Source organism: Crinia signifera, chromosome 2 (genome assembly GCF_055691185.1).
Source record: "Crinia signifera chromosome 2, ASM5569118v1, whole genome shotgun sequence".
NCBI lineage: Eukaryota > Metazoa > Chordata > Amphibia > Anura > Myobatrachidae > Crinia > Crinia signifera.
Window position 1 is genome coordinate 320,583,668 of NC_139218.1, and position 23,411 is coordinate 320,607,078.

The 23,411-nt window shown below is 43.7% G+C and overlaps 2 protein-coding genes across 4 annotated transcripts in view; one reads left to right on the forward strand and one right to left on the reverse strand.

The window, feature by feature from the left end:
• Positions 1–20,235, reverse strand: part of LOC146057653 (protein LBH-like) — a 42,242-nt gene extending 22,007 nt beyond the window's left edge. Inside the window, exons 1-3 of one of the 3 annotated variants that reach the window (XM_083169135.1) lie at positions 19,947–20,235; positions 16,501–16,697; positions 3,326–3,444 (exon numbers count right to left, since the gene is read on the reverse strand). In XM_083169135.1, the coding sequence (XP_083025261.1) occupies positions 3,326–3,444; positions 16,501–16,534 (153 nt within the window). In that variant the 5' untranslated portion in view covers positions 16,535–16,697; positions 19,947–20,235. Of the gene's footprint in view, positions 1–3,325; positions 3,445–10,622; positions 10,680–16,500; positions 16,698–17,128; positions 17,395–19,946 lie in introns of those variants that run through there. The other 2 variants (XM_083169134.1, XM_083169136.1) reach the window with 2 other exon arrangements.
• On the forward strand, positions 19,865–23,397 carry UQCC3 (ubiquinol-cytochrome c reductase complex assembly factor 3). Its single transcript, XM_083169138.1, has 2 exons — positions 19,865–20,211; positions 22,903–23,397. Exons 1-2 carry the CDS (start codon positions 20,092–20,094, stop codon positions 23,032–23,034), a joined length of 252 nt encoding a protein of 83 aa, XP_083025264.1. The 5' UTR covers positions 19,865–20,091; the 3' UTR covers positions 23,035–23,397.
• The last annotated feature ends 14 nt before the right edge of the window (positions 23,398–23,411 follow it).

The window sequence follows — 23,411 nt, forward strand, 5'->3', positions numbered from 1 at the left end:
GGGGGGCCATTTCACCCTTCAGGGTGCCTATTTGGCCTCTGTGGGCCATTTAACATTGTTCCCTATGGAAAATCGGGTCAATTGGGACATTTAACATTGTTCCCTATGGGAAATCGGGTCAATTGGGACATTTAACATTGTTCCCTATGGGAAATCGCGGTCATCGCGTCGGTCGCATCGCATGCAATTTTTTGGTCGCATGCGATGCAATCTCAGCTATTGTGGAGATAGTAGCGCAAGTAAAAATTTGACATTAGGGGTTATTCAGACCTGATCGCAAAGCAAATTTTTTAGCAAATGGACAAAACCATGTGCACTGCATATGTAACACATGCAGAGAGCGATGTGCACTGCAGGTGGGGCATATGTAACACATGCAGAGAGCGTTAGATTTTAGTTATTTTGTTTCTAGGCAGGGTAAATACTGACTGCTTTATTTGTACACTGCACTGTACACCTTACCCAAATCTAATGCTCTCTGCATGTGTTACCTTTGCCCTACCTGCAGTGCAGCGTGGTTTTGCCCTAAAACAATCTGCTTTGCGATCAGGTCTGAATATCCCTCAATGTCCCTTCTAGAAGTTATGTGACAGCAGAAGGAGATGGAGAGAGAAAGAATTACAGCCTCTCTGTATGGTTCAGACCTTTCTGGTTTTATACTACATCCTCTGATCATGCAGATCAGAGGACCTCCCCTTCTCTCCAGTGACTGTTGTCCTATATGCCTACCCCAGACCGGGCATCTCCCGGATGTGTACCAATGGGGAAATACTCTACTATCTTCACAGTGGCTTAGATTGCTGCAGGAATCTAGTCCAGACCAGAGTTCCAGGACACAGATCATTTCGGTTTTTACCCAATCCCCAAATCTCTCAGAATCTACTAAATGTATTCCCCATAGACAGCAAAAGCTGCCCACCTGACAACTCTACCCTTCAAGACTGTCCTGTCTATGGAGTCATTCTTGACTAAGAGCTGTTCTTTGCTTATGTTTAGAGGAGGGTGAAAGAAAACTCTAAAAACTGTAATCTTAGCAGCAGCACACACCTACAGCATGTGCTGTGCTGACAGCAGGCTCAGCATGAATGTCTCACTGACAGCGTGAGAGGTCATGCTGAGCCTGCTGCCAGCACAGCACATGCTGTAGGTGTGTGCTGCTGCTAAGATTACAGTTTTTAGAGTTTTCTTTCACCCTCCTCTAAACATTTTGTGGGCGTGGCCTAAGTGCGGGAGGTGCCCACACCCCACACTTAGGCCATGCTCCCAAAATGTTACCGGGGCCGGCATTCCTCTCGGCTGCCCTGGATACATATCTAGATTATCTTCCACGTACTGTACTACAAAAAACTTATTTTTTCATTATCTTCCACTTTGACTACTATAATTTACTTCTTACTGGTCCTTCCTTAAGAAATGAATCAACTATAATGAGAGTTTCTCTATTTAAAGATGTATTTATATTTTCAGTTTAGCTGTACAGAGGAGTAAAAACAAATGATAATAGAAAAAAATTGAGTTTCTATTGAGAGGTAAATACAAATACAGAGAAAGAAAATGTGAAATATATAACCCTCTGACTGCAACAAATAAAACATGTTCACAGAAAAATACAATGCTAATCTAGAAAGGGAAAGGATGGTGAGAGTGTATGTGTGTGTGTGTGTGGGGGGGGGGGGGGAGGGGGGTGTATCTCCCAAAGTGTGCGCCGTGGCACCCTGGTGTGACATGGAACCATTGTAGGGGTGTCACAGGTTGGTGGTCAAGGACCAATTAATAGTTATTATGGTCAATGTAATAGGCAAAATCAGTGCTTGTGGCTGACAGTTATAAAATATGTGTACCAGCATAACCTAAACCTACAGATGACATTTAAACACAATTTATTTAATATTTTTCTTTTTTATTATTTCTCAATAAGAAAACTTTTGGCATCGGGGTGACTTGAATAAAATTCTGATACATAGAGCACCATGATTCAGCTGCCACTGCCCTAGTTTATTTTATACAATTAACTCATCTAGGCAGGTCACACACAACATGAGTATTATAACCCTAAAACCAACATTTAATAATTCTGAATTCTCCAATACCTACAATCATCATATCTCAAATGTAGCATACTTGCCTACTCTAATAGGATCGCTAGCAATATATTCTGGTTGAACCTGCAGCAGGGCCGACTAGAAGACATTGCTAACATCCGTGGAAGCATGCAAATTATAGGTACATACTAAGAGATGCGGGTGATATGTCATTCTGATTTGCCCAGATCCTACATTTTGGGCCGAGATTGCTCTAGGGACAGAGAACCTTTGCCCTCCATCTGTTGTTCAACTACACATCCCAGCATGCCCTGTAACAGTGTTAGCATGGCCAACTAGAAAAACTGTAGCAGGACATGCTTGGATATGTAGTTTAACAACAGCTGGAGGTCCAAAGGTTTCCCATCCCTGCTCTAGTGTGTACCTGGCCTAATACTTTTGGATCAGTTTGCATTATATTTCACATAAGCTAGTCCTACCCTATGAAATTTCATAGTGCATGTGAATATCAGTGAAGATATCTGTGTATTTTACCGGAATTACTAGTTGTAGCTGCCATTGCAGACACCCACCCCACAAACCGTAGTGCGCACTGTACTGATTCAGCATGGATTGCAAAAGCAAATTCTCTTTCTAATGGACAAAACCATGTGCACTGCAGGTGGGGCAGATGTAACATGTGCAGGGAGTTATATCAGGGTTGCCGACTTTAAGATTCTCCTCTCCAGGAGAAGCCCGGAGAGGAGTGTTTCAGCAGCCGCTCAGGGGGCGGGGCTTACGAGTGACATCACTAAGCCCTGCCCCATGCTGTTAAAGCAGCGAATTCACGGATCTCCGTGGAGGGGGCGGGGCTAAAATGACGCGATTGTGCCGTTTTAGCTCCGCCCCCTCCTCTGAGACCTGAGGATTGCGGCATTTTAATGCCGCGATCCGGAGGTCAGCGGGGGTCCCCCCTGAATCCGGGAGGGTTGCCCATCCTTCCGGGGGGCCGGGAGGGGGTACCCGATTTTCGGGAGACTCCCGGAAATTCCGGGAGGGTCGGCAACCCTGAGTTATATTTGGGTAATGTGTGTTCAAACTGAAATCTAAATTGCAGTGTAAAAATGAAGCATCCTGTATTTACTCTGCACAGAAACAAAATAACTCACACAAATCTAACGCGCTCTCTGCACCTGTTATATCTGCCCCACCTGCAGTGCACATGGTTTTGCACATTAGAGAAAGATTTTGCTTTTGTGATCCATGCTGAATCAGGCCCTATGTGTCCCTTTTCTCCTTGTTACCTGAAAAGGCAGGCGGCTGTCACTGTGTTTCAGGGCCACCTCATCCAAGCCATGAATCACTTCATTTATGTCATCCTCCACGGGAAGGCGGAGAACCGACACTTCATTCATTATGCGTCCTGAAAATATAAACATAGGTTAATGAGTTGTGCATACTTACCGTTTTGTTCCTGAATTACAAAATCTGCACATTATTAGCACAATCGTTTTTAAACCAGAACTCTACTTTCACACATTAAAAATGATTATCAAACATTTCATCCCAAAGCCCTGACCACTCTCAATGGCCAAGATCTCACTTCCCACATAAAGGATGCAACTGGACATGAAATGTAATCCTTTTCACAAAAAAAAAAAACTTCAATCATATTCCTGAACCTCCTCCTCTCCTAGGGCCAAATTTACAAAGCTGACGTGTTCTAGCTGAATTACAACTCAGCTGGTTACGAAGGTGATTGCGTGTATTTTGTGTGAAAAAAAGCAACTTATTTATTTATTTATTTAAGATACCGTGTTCTCAGTATTCGTATTTTCTGATGGTTAAGTGATTTGTGTTATGGTGTGTACACACTTGTACAATCACCCCGCAATTCTGACTATATAGTCAGAATCGCATCGGTATCGCTCGCAGATTGCAAGGGTTTTAACCTTGCGATCCCTCTGAGCGCTTCTGTATGGCACGGCAGAAAGTCTTGGCTGCCTTGACTATATAGTGCAGATCTGATTGCACCAGGGATCGCACAGCACATCGCAGGTGTGTACACACCATTAGGCTACCTAGTTTGACAGCAGCCAAACATGAAGCACACACGGATCAGAGAGATGCTTCTGTATGTCAGATTTGTGGAGAGTTTTCCCATATTTTTAAAGCGGCATCATTTACACTGAGAAACCAGGTTGATTTTGCCATGTAATTGATTTCCACTTAAAAAAAAAAAAATGGGAAACAATCCCAAAATCTCTCCTTTTCTGGTTCTCGCACCCTCTTACATTTTATCCCATAGCCTGGGATGTAATGAGAGATGATTTTTGCAGCTCTGAAAAAGTTGCTCCAATTCGATCTGACTTTTTTTCCATAACTCTGACAATTTAAGGAAGTGTGACACACAATCCCGGATCACGGCTGTTAATCCCTCCGAACAGCCGTGGTCCTGGCCCATTTGCGTTTTGCCCGACAGCAAATTGGCAGGCGGGATTCAATGTCCCCCCTGCCGATCGATGAAAAGGGGGTGTGTCCGTGTAAACGGCAGTGGATTGTCGATCTGCAGCCGGGATCCACTGCCGTTAACGGCCCCATCACTATTTCCCCCATCAGAAATATCGGCAGAGGATTGCATACCCCCCAATTGCCCTTATTCAGATCTGATCGCAGTACAAATTTGTTTTCAAAATGGACAAAACCATGTTCACTGCAGATGGGGCAGATGTAACCTGCAGAGAGAGTTAAATTTGGGTGGGGTGTGTTGAAACTGAAATGTAAATATAAAATACCTCCCAACTGTCCTGCTTAGCGTTGGAACCTCCCTTTTTTTTTTTTGGAACGTTCCCGTATCCCTCCTACGGCCGGCAGTGTCCCGTGATGGGGGGGGCGTGGGCAGTTGGGAGTCCCCCCTGTCACCCTGAATAGACACGCAGCGTCTATTCCTGCAGCCGGAGGGGCCTGGGGCATAGACAGCAGTTCACAGAGCTGCTGGGCATGCCCCCACAGCGGTAAAAGGGGCGTGGCATCATGGGGAGCCACACATATAGGCCACGCCTTTTTCATTAGGGGCTTCCCCCCCGGAAATTTTGGCAGGCCATATATATATATATATATATATATATATATATATATATATATATATATAATGTCTCAACTCTCTCTAAACCAATCAAGGGGTAGGAAAAGTACAGCATCCTGCTAATTAATTGGAAACAACTAGGTGTGGACATTGGAAGCCAGTCATATATATAACATTTGATAGTATGGTAATAAATTTAAAGTTGATTCCTTTGGAAAAGATAATGGTAAAGAAGAGTATAGGAATTTATTTTATTACCAACCTTCACAGCCAACATAAACTATTTTTTTAAATTCTTTACTTAGTGAGCTCAGTACAGGGAGCAAAACAGACCATTTTTCATAGGTAGAATGAACACATTTAAAAAAAACTATGCATAAGTAAAAAAAAAAATAGTATTAAAAAAAAGGATTGATCTTGCAATCTTGCATAGTGTTTTGGTATATTTTAAAGATGGGCGAGGAGTGATTGACTGATTTCCACAACTTTAGCCAAGGGCCTTCATTGGGGAGACTGGCCATAAAGGAGGACGTATAAAGGTACCATTATGAGAGGCCCATGGCAAGTTGTTGTATGAGTACGGTACGCACATCATCGTGTAAAATTGGGATTTGGTAAATTACCCTCTGACCTACAGTACCAACGGGGTGATCCTTAAAGATACCTTTAAACACACGTCCTTCCTGTCCCCTGTGTGAGTTGTGGTACCCTCTTCTATTTTGTGGACCCTATTTTATTTTTAGTAAGATTTCCTCATACATGTTTTTCTTATTTTATTCTTATGTGATTGGATTCAACATTTCAACTGTCCACAAGAAAACACACCGTAAAGCTTGAAAACTGAATCCAGCGCCATTTGCCATTGTCAGTTGTACATGTCCATTTGTTAAAGGTGTTTTTGTGGTCCTTTTCTGTGGTCAGGTAGCAAAGATTCTGTTTGCGCCTTGGAACTATCTAAATTTGTTTTTGGTTTTTTTTGTTTTCAGGGAACGCTTGTAGGTTTGGAGACTGGAGAAGAGTCTTACATGGCCAATAAAGTTGATTCTATTTTATTCTATTCTATTATTGTGCATGGGAAAGCATTCCACAGAGTGCAGCCTGAAAAAAATCCTGCAATTGGGAATGGGAGCGAGTAATGAGTGTGGAAGAGAGACGTAGATCTTGTGAGGAGCGAAGAGATCAGTTGGAAGATATTTTGAAATACGTGAAATGATGTATGTTGTGTAGTTTGGTTTATGGCTTTGTGTGTAAGTAAAATAATTTTGTATTGAATACGTTAGAATACAGGTAACCAATGAAGTTACTGACAGTGTATCTTTGCAGACAATGAAGGTCTGGCTAAGAAGAGGATGGATTGTAGTGGTGAGAGTCTGTATTGGGGAAGACCAATAAGGAGACTATTGCAATAATTAATGCGTCAGATGATGAGAGCATGGATTAGAGTTTAGAGCTTAGTACATTAGTGGAGGAAATAAAGTATTGACAAGGCATTAGTGAAATTAGAGATGCATACCATTTTTAATTTAGGCACTCTCCCCCTAAGGTCTTAAACTTAATCATTTGAAACAAAGTGGTTCCTTATGTAAGATTCTTTGCATGGATGTTCATCTGATTGATTGAAATAATATTGTATAATATATATATATATATATATATACAGTGGTCGAAGTGGAAATTTTGAAGTGGGGGTATGGAAATTTTGAAGTGGGGGTATGGAAAAGTAAAGAGTGAATATAGTGCGCACCTTCGGACACCCCCCTGTCCATCAACGTCCCCTGCCAGACTGCCCTGTTGTACAGGGGTATTACAAAAGCACAATATGCGCTGCTGAGTGATCAGAGAGCATTTTTTTTTTATCTTCAGATTAAAGTGGCGGTATGGCATACCCCCGTATACCGCCCCACTTCGACCACTGTGTATATATATATATATAAAAACAGTTGTGGGGTGGCACCTTTCATTCATGAACTTTCTGTTAGTCCTTTACACCTTTAAACACCTCTATTGATGTCTTCAATTATGTTCACAACTTAAGTCCTTGAAGAAGGTTTTATTTATTAAAAGTCTCTTTTTTCTGTATGGGTCCTTAATATTTTGATTGCATATCTTTTTTAAGTTCTAAAAAGTGTTGGGATACACTTTTTTGGAAGCCTTGGTTTATTGGCTTCTTTTTTTGAGAGTGCAGTGATAGGTAAATTATTTATTTTTATTGCCATGTTTGTACCCTAATGTACAATTCTGGAGAGCATGTTGGTACTAAGAGGGTTATTCTGATTCACTTGGAAAGGCACAATCACTCTCTAATGGACAAAGCCATATGCACTGCAGGTGGGGCTGATGTAACATGTGCAGAGAGAGTTAGATTTGGGTGGGATGTACTTAAAACTGCTATCTATATAGCAGTGTAAAAATAAAGCAGCCAGTATTTACCCTGCACAAAAAAAATAAAACTGCAGTGCATATGGTTTTGTCCATTAGAGGGTGATTGTGCCTTTCCGAGTGAATCAGAATAACCCCGTAAATGTATTATTATTTATTAACATTTATTGAAAGTATACAATTACATAAAGAAATTATAATAAAAAAATGTCCCCATTTGTTTTATTCTACTTTGCAGGGCTGTATTAAGGGACACATGGGTCTGGGACGGAAAATATTGAAGGGCCTATACTGAAAAGGGGAGGAGCTGCACCTCTTCTATGAGGTTGTGGCCAGTGCCATGTGGGTGTGTACACCCCTACACTATCAGAACCACTATCTAACTATGGGGTTCATTTGCATTGCAACAAATATGTCTGTAGTCTAAGTCAGGATGGTTGCGACGTCTCGGCGTTGCAGTGGGTCGTGATCCAGACAATGCAGGCATGTCCATACTGTCAAGGGGGGTGCAGTGGCTGCATGACGTAACATGCAGCCGCTGCATCTCACAAGATGGTGACTCTGCAGCCAGGGGACTAACCTTAATGTGCTCGCACTGTAGTATATAGCGCTCGCACAATAGCGATGTGCCTGCAAAACCTTGCAGGTGCATCGCAGGGAGGCAGCCATGTCCTGTGCTGGGCGGCCTCCCGCAGGCTACTTTCAGCAGTTGTAATTTGGCAAATTTCACACGGTTACAACGAATAAAGAATTAGGCGCTATATACATACAAAAATGTCATCATTTCGTAAGAGAAATAGAAATAAAATTGTAATTATTAATAAAGATGTATGGAACGTGTGGTCAGCTGGTCATCATGCTGCACTCATGATATCTAGTTCTACGTACAGGCCTGGAGCTGTAGCCCCACCTGCCCCATTGATCTAGCTCTATTCCTTTTGTATGTTACTTTTGGACTTTCCTGCATATAGATGTTACTGCTCTATTATGTATGAAACTCTCTAAGCAGCTTTCATAGAGAAGCCCAGTTCTATGTTATAATTGCCTCATGTAAGTACCACAGAGTAGGAATCACTCTAACATAATCAGCAGGAATTCTATTGGGACTCAAGGTTACACGATGACATACTTGTTACATGCTTTTAATGAGTATGCACTTCTGGGGTTATTGCGAGTCCACCAAACCCCCCCTTGCCAATGGTTGGGGCCACCCATTCGAAAGCTTGATTCGTACGCAGGGCATGCGATTAGATGTTACACAGTAGCATCAATTCACAGGCCAGGGGGAACCTCCCACAGCTTTCGATGGTCGTGCATATGTAAGGTTGCTCCTAGCTGAAATCACCGGATGTCAGCTGCCCTCCCCCCACCTCTCGTCATGGCCGCATTAGCATGAGAACACCCATCATTCTCATGGGAACGCCCATGAAATGCTGGGCGTTCCCAAATGCTAATGGGACTGTCCAGCCCCCCACACCCCTCTTCGCCCCCCCGCCCACTGTGTTGGGTGCGTGCACTCAACTATTTTATATACTAAATATAAGAATACCTTAGTTGGATTGTTCTGTATATATATAAGCAGGGCCGGTGCAAGGCACCGGAGCGCCCCAGGCGAGTCGGGGTGGGGGCGCCCCGGTGCCGGGGGGAGGGAGGGGGGGGTGGTACCTGTGTAAATAAATTGCTGCCCCGGCGTCCCTGCAGTGCTGGGGCGGTCAGGGGTGTCCGTGCCGTAGCGGTACCTGCAGGGCCATCATGTGTATAAAGCTGGCTGCGGCCGGCGGGGTCCCTGTAGTGAATAGCACTAGTTATTTTCTATTCACTACAGGGACCCCGCCGGCCGCAGCCAGCTTTATACACATGACGGCGCCGCAGGTACCCATGCGGCACGGACACCCCTGACCACTCCAGCAGCACTGCAGGGACGCCGGGGCAGCAATTTTTTTACACAGTTCGCTGGGGGTGAGGGGCGAACTGTCGCCCTCCAGGTGCCGGCGCCCTAGGCAAATGCCTAGAGCTGCCTAGTGGTGGCGCCGGCCCTGTATATAAGGATGTGCTGTTCGTGCCTAAATGTATCTATTAATTGTTGTATTGTCATTCTGCTTTATTTGCAATAAAAACATTAAAAAAAAAAAAGAATACCTTAGTTTTGAACAGCACAAAACTTCACAGATATAGCAGAGAGTGAACTAGAGAATGGATACAAAAACTAATGTTTCCTTGAAGGTATTATTGTTTTGATATATAGGAGACTGATGTGGTCTGGATATAATAGTAAGAGTTCTAGGTTATCAAGTAATTCAATGCTTGGGTGCCACAGGCAACCTACCAATAATAATACTGGTTTCCACATTAAACTGCTGCATAACAACCACCATTACTGATCAGAGAATTTAAGGTCAGAAAATAATCCTCTTATCCTTTCACGTGAGGTAAAGCCCAAAGTGATCATGGCGTTGCTATAGCCATTCACTACTTATTTAGGGGTTTCTATACTTTGTATGTTAAACAATTTATTAAAATAATTTAAAGCGATATAAAATAACAAAAAAAATGTACAATGTATCTGTAAAAAACCTGTAATAATGCTTCTTGTCTATTAATACGTCACATCGTATAAGGTGAGTTCATCTTATGTGCTGTGATCATTGCTTTTACAAATAGGTCTGACTGTATAACACCACATGGTACACCGTTTTTTTTGTTTTTTTTTTGGGGGGGGGGGGGTAAAATAAACATGAAAAGTACTATACAAGACACTCATAAACAGAGGTTACAATGTATGTGGAAAAGGAAAAAGTATTGGGGGTAGCGCAGTATTTCCTGTGCTGTCCTCAGGGAATTTGACCACTGCATGTTTTCCAGGTCTCTTTACAGTATCACAAATAAAGTGCTACTTAGTGCTACTTGTGCACTTTTAAAATGTGTCCGTCTACAAAGAACAGACATGTACTCTAGCAAAGAGATATGGAAAACATGCACTGTTAGGTTTCTCCAAGGACTCAACTGGAGAAACTCTGTGGTAGGGAATTCCAGGGATGAATGACTGCATACTGACAAGTTGTACCAATTAGTTTATAATGTGGTCCTTTGTTATGCATTTTATGCTAAGATAATAGTAAAATGTTTTGATTGCCTACCTCTCAGTGGCTGTGCAGGCTCATGCTGGGAGCTAGTCGATCTCTCTCCTGCTGCTAGTAGCCTTAAGACAGCTCTGTCCTTGGAACTAGCTAATCCTTAATTTCCCATCATCCCTGCTGTGTTTCTCACTCCTATGCTTAGTTTGCTATTAGAATCTTAACATTCTACCTTCAAAACAATTGGTGACTTATTTATTTTTTTATTTCATTCTAAAAAATAAAATACACATTGATGGCATTATCTTATAATAAATTCTATGTATATATCACTACAGAGAGATATGGAAATATATGCTTAATTTATATCAATGGTGTGATGTAATCTTCTCAGACCTGCACCTAATCTGCAGGAAAAAAAATTATATTCCTCACGGTAACAGTGACATGACTCGGCATGTACATCCCCAACTCTTTAAACATTAAATATTCATTTGGTGTGTCCACAAGATGCAGCTGGCAGGGAGGGTTGGTTGGTGCGCAGGAGCCATGCTGCATTGAGCAGCATGGCCCTCGTTCCAGCGTAATAGAAACAGACTGTGCTGCACAGTCTATTTCTATATTCAATTCCGATGCCGGTTGGCTGTGCATCAGGACTGAATCAGAATCGGAGGGTGGCAAAGCACGATGCAATTTGTGCTATTGTCTATCAAAATTGATTGTGCAAATCTCACCTTGTGAACCCACCATTAGTTTTACAACTTGTTTCTAACAACAAGGATTATCTAATAAAAGGAGAAAGAGAAGATTTCAATCTCCGATTAGGGACCTGATTCTGAGTCGGACATTGCAGCGTCCATGTGTGCGTCTTTTACGGTATTGTTTCTGTGACTTTATGCAAATACTACTACAGGTTGAGTATCCCTTATCTGAAATGCTCGGGACCACAATCCTTGAAAAAGGCTCCTAAGAGAGCCGAAACGCGTTGGACATATACACGCAGACACATCGACTTCAAGTCTCCTCCAGCACAGGAGTTGAGACCACACAGCTCCGGCTGATCCTGACACCCCGGGCGCAAGCCTAACAGCCGAACCCGGAAGTGACGGAAGACGCCGTAGAGCAGTGTGCTACTGCTGCCGCCCGCCCGCACAAGTCTGCAGCCAGATCTCCGGCGAGGGACCTACAAGACCAGGTATCGGGTAAGAGGTTAGTGTATCACCGGGTGGTTTGGGACGCCAACACCCGGTGACACTCACCGTCTCACCTTGACCTCACCAATTGACTGCTTCCACGGAACATTGTTCTTATTGACTTATGCCCACATCTCCCCACGGACAGTTATAGCCGGAACTTAACATCCAAGTACTCTGTTTACTTGTACGGCTCACATACTGCCCTCCACCCCTCATCCACCCAGTTCCCGGTGAGACATTATCACAGGAGCAATACCCCCCACCATCCCCGCAGTAACATCTCATCCCCCCCTGCCATCCAGTTTGCTAAACATCATCAAACTTGCAGCAGCTGCTTGACTGGCAAACGGTGTTATACTGCACAATTTTACCTTGTATACCAATAAACCTCTTAAAGGAATAACACGTTTCTTTACACTTTCTTTCCATATATCTATAATTTTTTGACTAGCATTACCTTTCAGGTAGGCAGCGCCAAATTGCACAGTATTTCATTATATCCTAGGGGGCTGGGGAATCCCCCTTTATTTGGCAGCGCCTCAAACCACAGGTTGAGCGCAATAACCACCCTTCAACTCATAAAGCATTTTGGATAAGGGATTTTTACGTATTTTGGAATATTTATTTTTCTCCTGTTGATGCCCCAATGGTCACCCGATGTCCAGAATGGTCTTCAGCGGAATCTCCGGTCCCAGGGGTGCATTGTGCGAGCTCACCGGTGACGTCACCGGAGCGCCCACGCCCTTGCGCAATGTACCCCTGGACCCAAAGATGCCTCTCAAGAGGATTCTGAAGGCCGCCGTGGACACCAGGGGACGAGGTAAATATGAAAAAAAGAGGCTGGGGGGGGGGGGGACACCAAAAAAATTCTGAAAAACCATGGTTTTCAGAATATTTCAGTTTTTGGAATATACAGATAAGGGAGTCTTGAACTGTACAAGCTGTTCCCTGTTATATATCTATAGTAGTTGCATGTGCATGGACAAAGAGTGTCTTGAAATGCTCAATCTTGGATTGACAGCAATCTGTTTCCTAGAACGTGCATTAACAGTATTTAAGATTCTTGATTTTTTTTTTTTACACGCTATCATTGACTTGCAGAGGTCCAATATGGTGCAACTGCAACATGTGTACTTGCAAAATATAAATGGCGCAGTCTCAATTCTTGCTGCGTGGCCATGATGATTAATTTGGAGAATGTTTGCACTGAACTGTGTGTGTTTATTCATTAAAAAAATAGACCGATAAAAGAGGTTAGAAAGAAGTCTATGTTGCTTCTGCTCTCACAGGTAATTTATTTATGGTACTTGTGTAGTTCCACAGTGTCACTGCCCATGGATCGCATCGCATTGCACGCAAATCGCATCGATTTGCGTGTGATGCGATGTGATACGATTTAGCACACCCCCATGAAACTACACAAGTACCTTATCAGGTCAGATCAGTCACCATAGGTGTAGAAGCAAATTACACAGTAATACAGCACTGTCCTGGATGGGACTTCTGGAAACGTTTTAAAAAAATGTATAAAACTGGCATTCTACATAAGCTTCATGTATACAGTGTACTTCATCAGGTTTGGTATATGAGTCCAATGTTTTGAATTTCTTCCCGAGAATGTCAACATGGCATAGCAACATTCACTATGTAGACACTGACATAATGTCAACATGCATGTCAACAGTGAGAATGACGACGATTTACATTTACCCTAAATGCTTACTATAACGCTGAGCCTATGGTTAATACTGATATGTTTGGAAAAAACAGTGTAGGGTGGGCGCTGGATTCTTGTTAACCCGATATAGTAGGTGTCCAATAGCTCATATGTTTTTAATACTGATATGTTTATAATGTTCCCCTGTTGCATATCTGAATATGTCGACATTTTGTCAAAATTATAAATCATTCATCATTATAGCATCCATATTCTGAATATGGACATAGTAACTACATACCCTACAAAACATAATTTTTGTGCAACTATGAAACGTTAACAATATAGGAAGTTTAGCATATTTATTTATGAACCACAGTATCTTGCAGCAGCATGACTGTTTCAACCATAATTTTTTATTATGCAGGAGACCCTGCATATATAACAGTGTGAAAATTTATTTAATGATTAGTTATCTATCACCCAGGAATTAACTGAAAAGTCAGATTAAACCCAGGTAACAGATTTTCATTGTATTGATGTTTTATTTGCATTTCAATTGTAACTTCAAATTGTAATTAAAACAGTATTGGAATATTAGAATTGAATAAACTTCATTAATGGACTAATATTATATAAATGTTTAGAGTAAACCCTATACTATAGTTGTTGCAGTGGAGCAGGGGGTTTTGAGACATTGAGATTTGCTGATTCTCAAACAGCAGTAAAGCAGCTTGTGGCGGATTATCCCTTATCTTCTCAAAGGCTCCAGACAGGGGGAGGGTCAGAATTGGACAAGCAGCTGGCTACTCTTCACACAGAAATGGAGAACAGTATTAGCTATTCACAAATCATTAGTGGCCTTATGCAAGGGTCTATCACATAAGCAAGTAGAAAAAAAAGTTCTAAAATTAGCTACACAAGTGTCAAAGTGTAATGTGTGCTGCCCCCGAATGATCACCTTTAATTATTAAAAATTGAGTTTATTGGATTTTTTAGGTCATGCTGGAAATCCTGCTTGCCACGTTCTTTACAGCTTGTATGTTTGTTCTTTGGCTGGTAAAAGTAAAGGTGGCCATACACTGCTCTGACTTCTCGGAGCAGTGTATGACCATTCGTTCCCCCACGAGCCGATCAAAACCTTCCCGGGCAGCAGGATCGCATGCAGTCTTTTCACATGCGATGTATTGCCTGCAAACCCGTTCCCCGCCGCCAGTAGGGGGCCGAAACCAGCTATCATATGATCTCTGGATCTGATCAGATGCGCATGGGACCAAGCATCGGATCAGATGTCACAACACATCCAATTTGGCCAGTTTTCATTCGATACGTTGGATCAGATGAAAACAGGTCAAATCAGACCTGTGTAAGGGGGCTTGGAGACCTTTCTCCATCTGGTCATTCAACCAAATCTGGTGAAATCTGGCTAAATACATTAAAAGGCTGAAAAAAAAAAAAAAAAGAATAACAACAACGCCCAAGTGTGCAATCTTGTACAAAGATATCACTATACAAATAAACTAAATAATTACTAATCACTAGCAATCACTGATCCATAGCTGTTGAGACACTCACAGATCATCAAGTTTTATTTGTGTTTATTCCCACTATCCCAGTACAATACTTTTTTTCCCACCAGAATCAACATCTACATACAGTATGTGTACACAATGACCATAATTGCGACATGCATTCACAATGGGCCTTATGATGGTCAGTTTGACTCAATACCATTGTGTTTCATCAATCATATTGCATTGTTCCTAATCAGGGCTGAACTGGCCATCTTTCACTTCTGTCAAATTCCAGAAGGGCTGATGCCCTGATGGGCCAGCATTGTATAATTGCCTGGATGGGCAGGTCCACCTTCCAATGCTCTGCCTGGCCACCTGACATACAGAAAGATTGAAGCCTCCTGCTAGGCCACGCCCAAGGAACTGTGGCCACACCCCTTATCACACTAGAATGCCATTTTAGACTGCAGTCTGTCCCAGTTTCTAGTTTTACATTTTTTTATTTTTCTTCATAGTTATTTATTTTTAGTTAAGGTAAATGTATACATGTTAATGGACCAATGCTTCTGTCCTGCACAAGTGCATATGCAGGGCTTCTGTGCGGTGCCTTCGCCGACTTGCATAGTCTTGCGGCTCTCGCACGGTGGGGGGGGGGGGGGGGGTGAGTGTACACGGGCAGGGGGAGTTTGCATGCGAACAACCTGTGTTTCCTGGGCATACCCACGAAAACGCTGTCACAGGACATCAGCAACCCGCCCAGTTCTTGAACCAGGATGCCGCAAGTCTAAGACAGCAGGCAGAGACTGACAGAATTGTGAGCACTGGTCAGTGACCATCGAATGATTTGGGGCCTCGCACACTACCGTGTGAATGGATGTTTATGCAAAATATCCATTTGCAGTGCGGCAGGGGCATTTGCACAGCCGGCGTATGAAGCTCGCTAAGCAGCGAACTACTGCTTATCAACCAACCAGAATCAGTCCCTATGTGTGTTGCCCATTGTCATGTCAATATTTTGAACCTGTTGACATTTGGAATGTTTACCTTTTACATGTCGATCTGTGGACTGTCTAACACCTGTGGCTAGATCCTGGCTGAAGGCAACCACAGGCGTAGTGGCTGACTGGTAGGTGAACTGGGGTGCCTTGATAAGGCTGTTGTGCATACCAGGAAGCATCCAGGATGAGAGACATGGACCAAAGCAATAAAACCAAGAGTCTTTATTGAGACCACAGGTAATCACAGGAATGGTGAATGAGTGACTTAAATATAGATGATACTATAGGTAGGCGTAGACTGTCACAAGCAGAAGATCAAGTGTATCACCTGGTAATGCAATAATATAGGCAGTAATAGGTGCAGTGTAGATACACTGATGAAGTCCATTAGTATAGGCTAATTACGTCCGTTAGTATAGGTTAATGGCAATTGGTGCAGTGTAGGAACACTGATGAGTCCATACACTACTGAGGACACTATAACACAGCTGGCAGATGGTGCAGTGTAGTAACACTGATGGAGTCCAGAACAGATATAGAATGCAAGCTCCAATAACTGAAGCAAGTGATACTGACCGTACAGGCCTTGAGGATTTGCTGACGCTGCCATGTCACTATGGTGAATCACCAAGCTAATTCATAGATGGCAGGACACCGATGGAGCTAGATTACTGATGATGGAACCACTGATGGAGCCAGGAGAGCTGCACGCTGGAAACACACAGGTCTTGAAGCAGGAGCGGAATCATCTGGAGCAAGGTACCTGGAAGCAGCTGAGAGACAAAGAAAGCACCATACAGTTAGCACAATCTAAGCAATAGCACTGGCAACTGGCCTCACTTACCCTGCACTTTTATAGCAGAAGAGGGGTGATGATTGGCTGGGCAATTAGCACTGCTGAGAGACCCACAGGATAGGCTAATAAGTAACATGTGACCAGAAAGATCATGGCTGCTCCCATGTTCAGGGAAGGAGGGAGATGCTGTTTGTACAGCAAATGTACTGCAGCCTATGGCAATAGTGGCATCCTGAAAGCTGGGAGACATGGCGGACAGTCAGGCATTGAATGATGCACAGGCGTTAAGACAGCGGGACTGGGAGACTGCTGTATCACTGTTCTGCGGGCTGAGCACACACAGCGCTGATGGAAGCATGTCTTGGAGCACAGAGACAGTCTTGTCAGACACTTAGAAGGTAAGTATACCTGTCCTAATACTCGGACTGTGACACTGTCCCAATGAAGATTCTTTCTGTTCTGCAGTATACAGCCCAGGCTTGGTCACTATAGCTCATGATCTGCAGAGCCATCACAAAGGCCGTGTTTAACTTCATCTTGGGCTCTAAAATGGACAAAAGCAGGCATATACCAAGACCTGGCATAGATGGGTATGGTCTGCCCCACAGGACAATCTTGGGGACCAATCCAATTAGGTGTGAGGGGTGCAAGTTACTGTTGCCACAGCATTTCAATGCCGACAATGGCAGCGGATCTTGCACCCCCACATGGCCCAATTTCATACCTCCCAATATGTACCTCTCCAGGAAGGACACAATGCTCTATTCCTGGAGTTCCCCTTAATTTATGATTGATATCACCTGTGATCAATTAACCTGTTTGGAACAGGTGATTTCATATATTAAGAGGGAAGTCCAGAAACAGAGCATTGTGTCCCTCATGGAGAGGACTGTGTTGAGAGGAATGCAATTTCTGCCAGAAAAGTTAGCAAATTTTCAGCGCGTTCCAGCTGTTGTAAAATGTGTGACTGTTGTTATCCTGACTTGTGAGTGCAAGACACTGGCACCAATTGAATTGACACCTTGGAATGATACATTGTCCTTGGGGCCTCATTAAATGGAAAAAAGTAAAACATCTATTCACCTCTTTAAAGACTGACACTTTGCAAATGCCATGAACTCAGAAACAGAGCTGGCAACACCTGTTCCCCAAAACAAAAGTGAAGCTAGCATGAACATAAAAAAAAGCTGCAACTGTGTTTAAAGCAATATATGAACAAGTCAAGAACAAGTAGCATATGTTTCCATTTTATGGCAGAAATGTTACACAGTTATACATGTTGACTAGGACAGTATGGATGGTGTAATGGTTAGCAATAGATACTCACTCTGGTGTCACGTACCCTAGTCTCAAAGCTGAGGGTCCCCTCTTTCCAGGGGTACCAGAATTTTAAAAATCGGCCCTTGGGAACCGGAGATATCTGACTTCAAAATAGTGGTCCCCATCCAAGCCTGTTAATTGCTCTTCTCAGTCAGATATTTCAGGTTCTGTCTGACTTATGTGGGGTCCACACCACGACGACCCGATCACGATGCACATTGTGAGCGGGTCGTCAGTGTTTCTGCAGACCCGCTCACGATGATGCGGGGGGGGGGGGGGCACGTCCCACTCACGATGTGCACCGTGAGCGGGTCTGATCCGATGGCGACCCGCACCTGGCTGTATGGTCGTTATTCAGATCCTACCTGCAGCAGGTAGGATCTGAATAACGACCGACCCGCGGGACCACGCATCGGATCGGTATCGGTCCACACCAGGACAGAAAAGGGCCCAATCAGCACACAATCTACATCCAATTGGTCGGAATTGGATCTAGATTGAGGGGATCGGGCCCTAGTTGTCCTGGTGTGTACCAGGCATTAGAGTTTTTCTGAGGGTATATTCCACTCTCCCCCTTTGATGGACACTAGAAGCTTGTCTCTACTGTTCCCACAACCAGAGATATCAGCCTTCCAGCAGCTGGTTACTGCTCCAGCTCCACACAACCTGGTATGTAGTTTTATATTCTTGTTGGTAGATTGCTCTTCTTCCTGAACTCTGATCCCCTAGTCCCCAATACCATTTGGTAGATTCTCTAGTTTTTAATTCCATTAAAATCTAAGAAATCTATTGCCGGGAACTGGAGATATCTGCAGTCAAGCAAGCTGTCCTCCCACCAGAAAATTATGAAAAATAAGCCCACTCCACTATACACCCCTCCTCTGCATATTAAACATCCTGTACAATGCTGGAAGTTATGTATCAGGGCCCCTTCATTCAGCCCAATGCCCCCTTCTCCCACACCATCTCCCACCATCTGTACAGTAAAGGGGTAATTAGTGGAAATTACTGATCCAGGCCCTACATGCTGAGCGGTTGATATAATACCCCCTACCACCCGCGGGACATCAAAGCTTCCCCCACCCCTACCGCCTCCTGCTGCTTATAAGAAAAGTGACTTTCGGAAAATGGCTGCCCCCACACGAAAGACAGTTTTTTTAAAATGGATTTTCCTATGGGGCAGACATTTTCCGAAAGTCACTTTTTTTTTATAAGCGCATCGGTCCTTACTACTGCCGGGATCTGCAACCGAACTCAGGTACCGGCTGCACGGAGGGGAGGGGGGGCTGAAGACTGCACTGGGAGATCGGGGGATGTTACCCCGGGAGATCGGGTAATGTTAATGCGCGCGGGGGGGTCGGCGGCGGGCGGCTCCAGTGCTATGAATATTTAATGAGCGCTCATTAAATATTCACTGCGCTGAATTTAGGACCCAGCTCATTGGCTGGGTCCTAAATACCGTTTCAGACCCGATTTTGATCCCAAAATACCGGGTCTGAAACGGGTAGGACCCTGCATTTTAACCGGTTTGAAAAAACGGTATTTTCAAACCGGTTAATTGGATCTGCACCTTTCAGACCGCACAGATTACCGTTTTAAAACTGTAAAAAACGGCAATATACCGTTTCCAAAGTGCGGTCTGAAAGGGGCAGCACTTTCCCACTGCAGCCTTAAACGGTAAATTGCGCTGAAAAATCGGCAATTTACCGTTTTAGACCTGCAGTGGGAAAGGGGCATAATACGCTCAAATAATGTTCCCTCCCCTCTCCTCATCTGTATTCCCGGCGTCATTTTGTCGGAGACCATTTAATAACCATCATGTATTATGGTCTCCATGCAGATGGCCGCCGCCACTCAAATCTGGCAAAGTAAGGGACATGCTCTATTCCCACACATAACACCCTACGTAAAGTTGTTCTTCATGACATGTCCCTTGTAGCCGGAAGGGCAACCGCGGCCGACCTGCAAACCGGAATCGGGATAGTGCCCGGTGATATCGCGTACTTGTGTATACGTGACTCTGCTGCTCTCCCGCTGCAGTCTCGGCCGCCATGTCCACAGCGTACCGGGTGTTAATGGGCTCCCTGGCGATCGCTGGCTGGACGGGGCTCGGCTGCTTTCTGTGGTCGATGATGGCTCCGGACAAGAAGCGTTTATTGGAGATACGCGCGGTAAGGATTAGGTGGCTGAGGGGCAGCTATCTGGGGACAGCCGGTTATTACCCCGCGCACACGGCTTATCCTTCCGCCACCATCCCTTCCCAGGCTATACTCTGTCTTGCCGCTGCTGGCAATTTACTTTGCTCATTAAATACACTTTGGAATAATTATAAATAAAGCACTTTGTAAGCATTTATATAACAGCAGCATACAGTTCTCGGTAGCCACATTGCAGAGCTCCCCCTTCGGGCGGCAGTAGGTAAGCGCTCGCCTGTAATATGCAGATAGGGGAGGTTGCTATAGGATCTGACAGGTCTGTGTGGGGCAAGTCTGCAGAGGCATCCCCTATCCTGCAGGCACACCGCAGACTCCATTCAGCAGCTCTGCCATTCTGGAGCATGTAGTGTATTCCCCCATCTGAGAGATGCCTGAGGCAGCTGTCACCGGGGAGACTGAGAGGGAGAGATTTACAGTCATTAGGTTGACATTATTAATGTTGACATGCATTGTGTCGACCACTGAAGTTTGACATGGCTTAGGTCAACACGTGAAAAGGGTTGACATGGCTATGGTCAAAAGGTAGACACAGCTATTAGGTAGACAATGGGAAGGTCGACAGTCAAAAGGTCAACATGAGTGAACAGGCACGTAGCGCGTTCCTAAAATGGGGGTATCACCTCTGTTTCCTGGGAGTTCTAAAACAAAGGTCTGCATTTTTAGACACAGATTTCCTGCCCCCAGCTCAGCAATTCTGATGCTTACTAAGATAACTGATGCTGCCAACATCGTGACTGATGGTCCCTATGATGATCTGAAGCAGCACTCAGATCACAGATGCTGCCAAGAGACAGGTGCCTCTGCATTCGCATTTGGATGCAGCACTGTCTTTTGCTTCCATATATGAATCAGGCCCTTGGTGTGCACACAGTAGAGTTTGCCACTGATGGCCTCAATCAATGGTGCCAACTGCGTTTAACACCAGTTTCATTAATCCATTAATGGGCATCCCTGATGTGACGCAGCTGACCACTCACATAAGGGTTTGAGCAGCTCAACAGTCGGGGCAGGGCTAAGCACTGGGGAGCTGGATAAAACTCCCACTGCCTTTATAACTGAGGGTAAGACCATCAGTGACAGTTATTAATAGTTGTTAGAACATTAATGGTCTAATGCCATCCCTAGCACACACTGTTGCCCTTGGTTTACCTCCAGACATACTGTGGAGTAAAGAAAGATGCTCTACCTAAACTAACTTGTGAATAAAAGAGCTTAAGCAGAGTTATGAGCCAAATACAAATATTTGTAACATTTGCTCCTTGACAAAGCATGTTGCAATGCTAGTGCTGTTGTGGGATGTTTTGTTTTGCAGCCTCCAAATACACCTTTGTCTTCACATATGTCCATCACAATTACACACTGGGGTGACAGGCAATCGTTCTGTAGTCTGGAATGAATGCCTGGGAGCCCAGATTCGGTGTACATGCTGTAGCATCTTTAATGAAGGACAGAACATGTTCTATCCTTTGTTAGCATACTACAGGAATGATATTGCTTGCTTTGACGTGCAGCACATCAAGCAATATGTATATGAACATTGTTGGCTGTCCGCTAAGGACTGGGGGCTCCCCTCTGTTCCTGAAATTCATTGTTTATATGTATTTCACCACTTACAAATAAACATTCGTGGAACAGTCAGAATTACAACTTATATAGAATATAATCACACTATAAAAGAAAACCATTAAAGCAGTAACTTTATTAGTACCTCTGTCATTTAGCTTTCTGTGCTCAAGCATGGATAGCCATAAAACCTGGACTGTTAAAGAGAATAGAACTGTTTCAGAAGCATCGGTCTAGAGCAGTGGTTGCCAGCCTTAATTGGGGGGTGTGATCTACTCAAGAAGAACCTCCCTGAAGAGTTACTAAAACTATTGGCCCACCATGTTGATCTGACTACTGCCTGCAGCGTAGAGGCTCTTCTGTAGTTCCCCTTTCCATCCCACGGTGACTCCCATTTACGTTCCCACTTACCTTCACTGCGGTGTGTCGGCTGTGCTGCTGTCTCCCATTGGTGGGGTTCATGTTTTTAGGTCTCAGGCGCAGCCACCTGTCTGTTCCAGGACACTGACACTGGATCACTTCCTTTTTTCTCAGCAGTACTGCGGCTAGGTGACCTACCCAAATTATGACTGTGAACTACCAATAGCTTGTGTACTGCAGGTTGGAGACCACTGGTCTAGAGGTTGGACAAATTGTAATTATCACTACAAATATTTAGATTTAGCTCTTTCAATGTCTGCTTCTGACTTTGTTAGAATGCACAATGAGGATCCTACTGAACATGCAAATTTGCGTCAATATTTACAGATCTACTAAAACACAGGTTCTCAAATTTGGTCAGTTAATGATTCCCAGATCACCTAGCTGGTGTATTCATTACTCAGTCACCCATTTGAAAAGTTCCACAGGTGAACACCTGGATAACATGCATGGCTTTTGATATTTAGGGCCAAGTGTGAGAACGTATGTATTAAACCTGTGGATTTATAATTACAGATTCCAACTTGTGAGGGAAGCACATATTTATGGAGAGGATGTTTCTATGTTCTCTTACAACATCACCTAAAAACACTATTAAAACTATTTGCGTCCTTTACCGAAAATGTATAACTTTTAATCCGGTGCATTGTATTGCTGTTACAGAAAGAAGAAAAGGAGAATCCAGCCAGAATGGCAGAAATACGTCAACAAAATGAGCTGGTATTAAAAGTACTGAAAGAAGCTGCTGAGACGAATGTGAACATCGCCAGTAAACCTAATTGGACCCAAAGATGATAAATTCCCCACTGGTTATAAAAGAGGACCTTCAATGCCTTATTAATACAAAGGGGCATCCAAGGCTGAACAATGCATTATATAATCTGTATGTATGAGCTAGCACTGTCTTCTGCAGTGCACATAACTTGGATATGATATATTCATTTTTCCATTCCTTTCAAAGGAATCCTTATGTGGTTTTATGGATTGCAATGGAGATATTTCCACTATGTGTAATTGTCAGCAGAACACAAGTGCAGACCTCTAAGAAAACGTTTTGCTTATGTTGTTCTTCCTTCTTTTAGCAAGGAAAGTTAAGTTGCTGTAAAAATGAACTTAAATGTAATAAAATTTCACAAATAAAAAGCTGTGGTGTATGTCTATGCTGCCTTTTG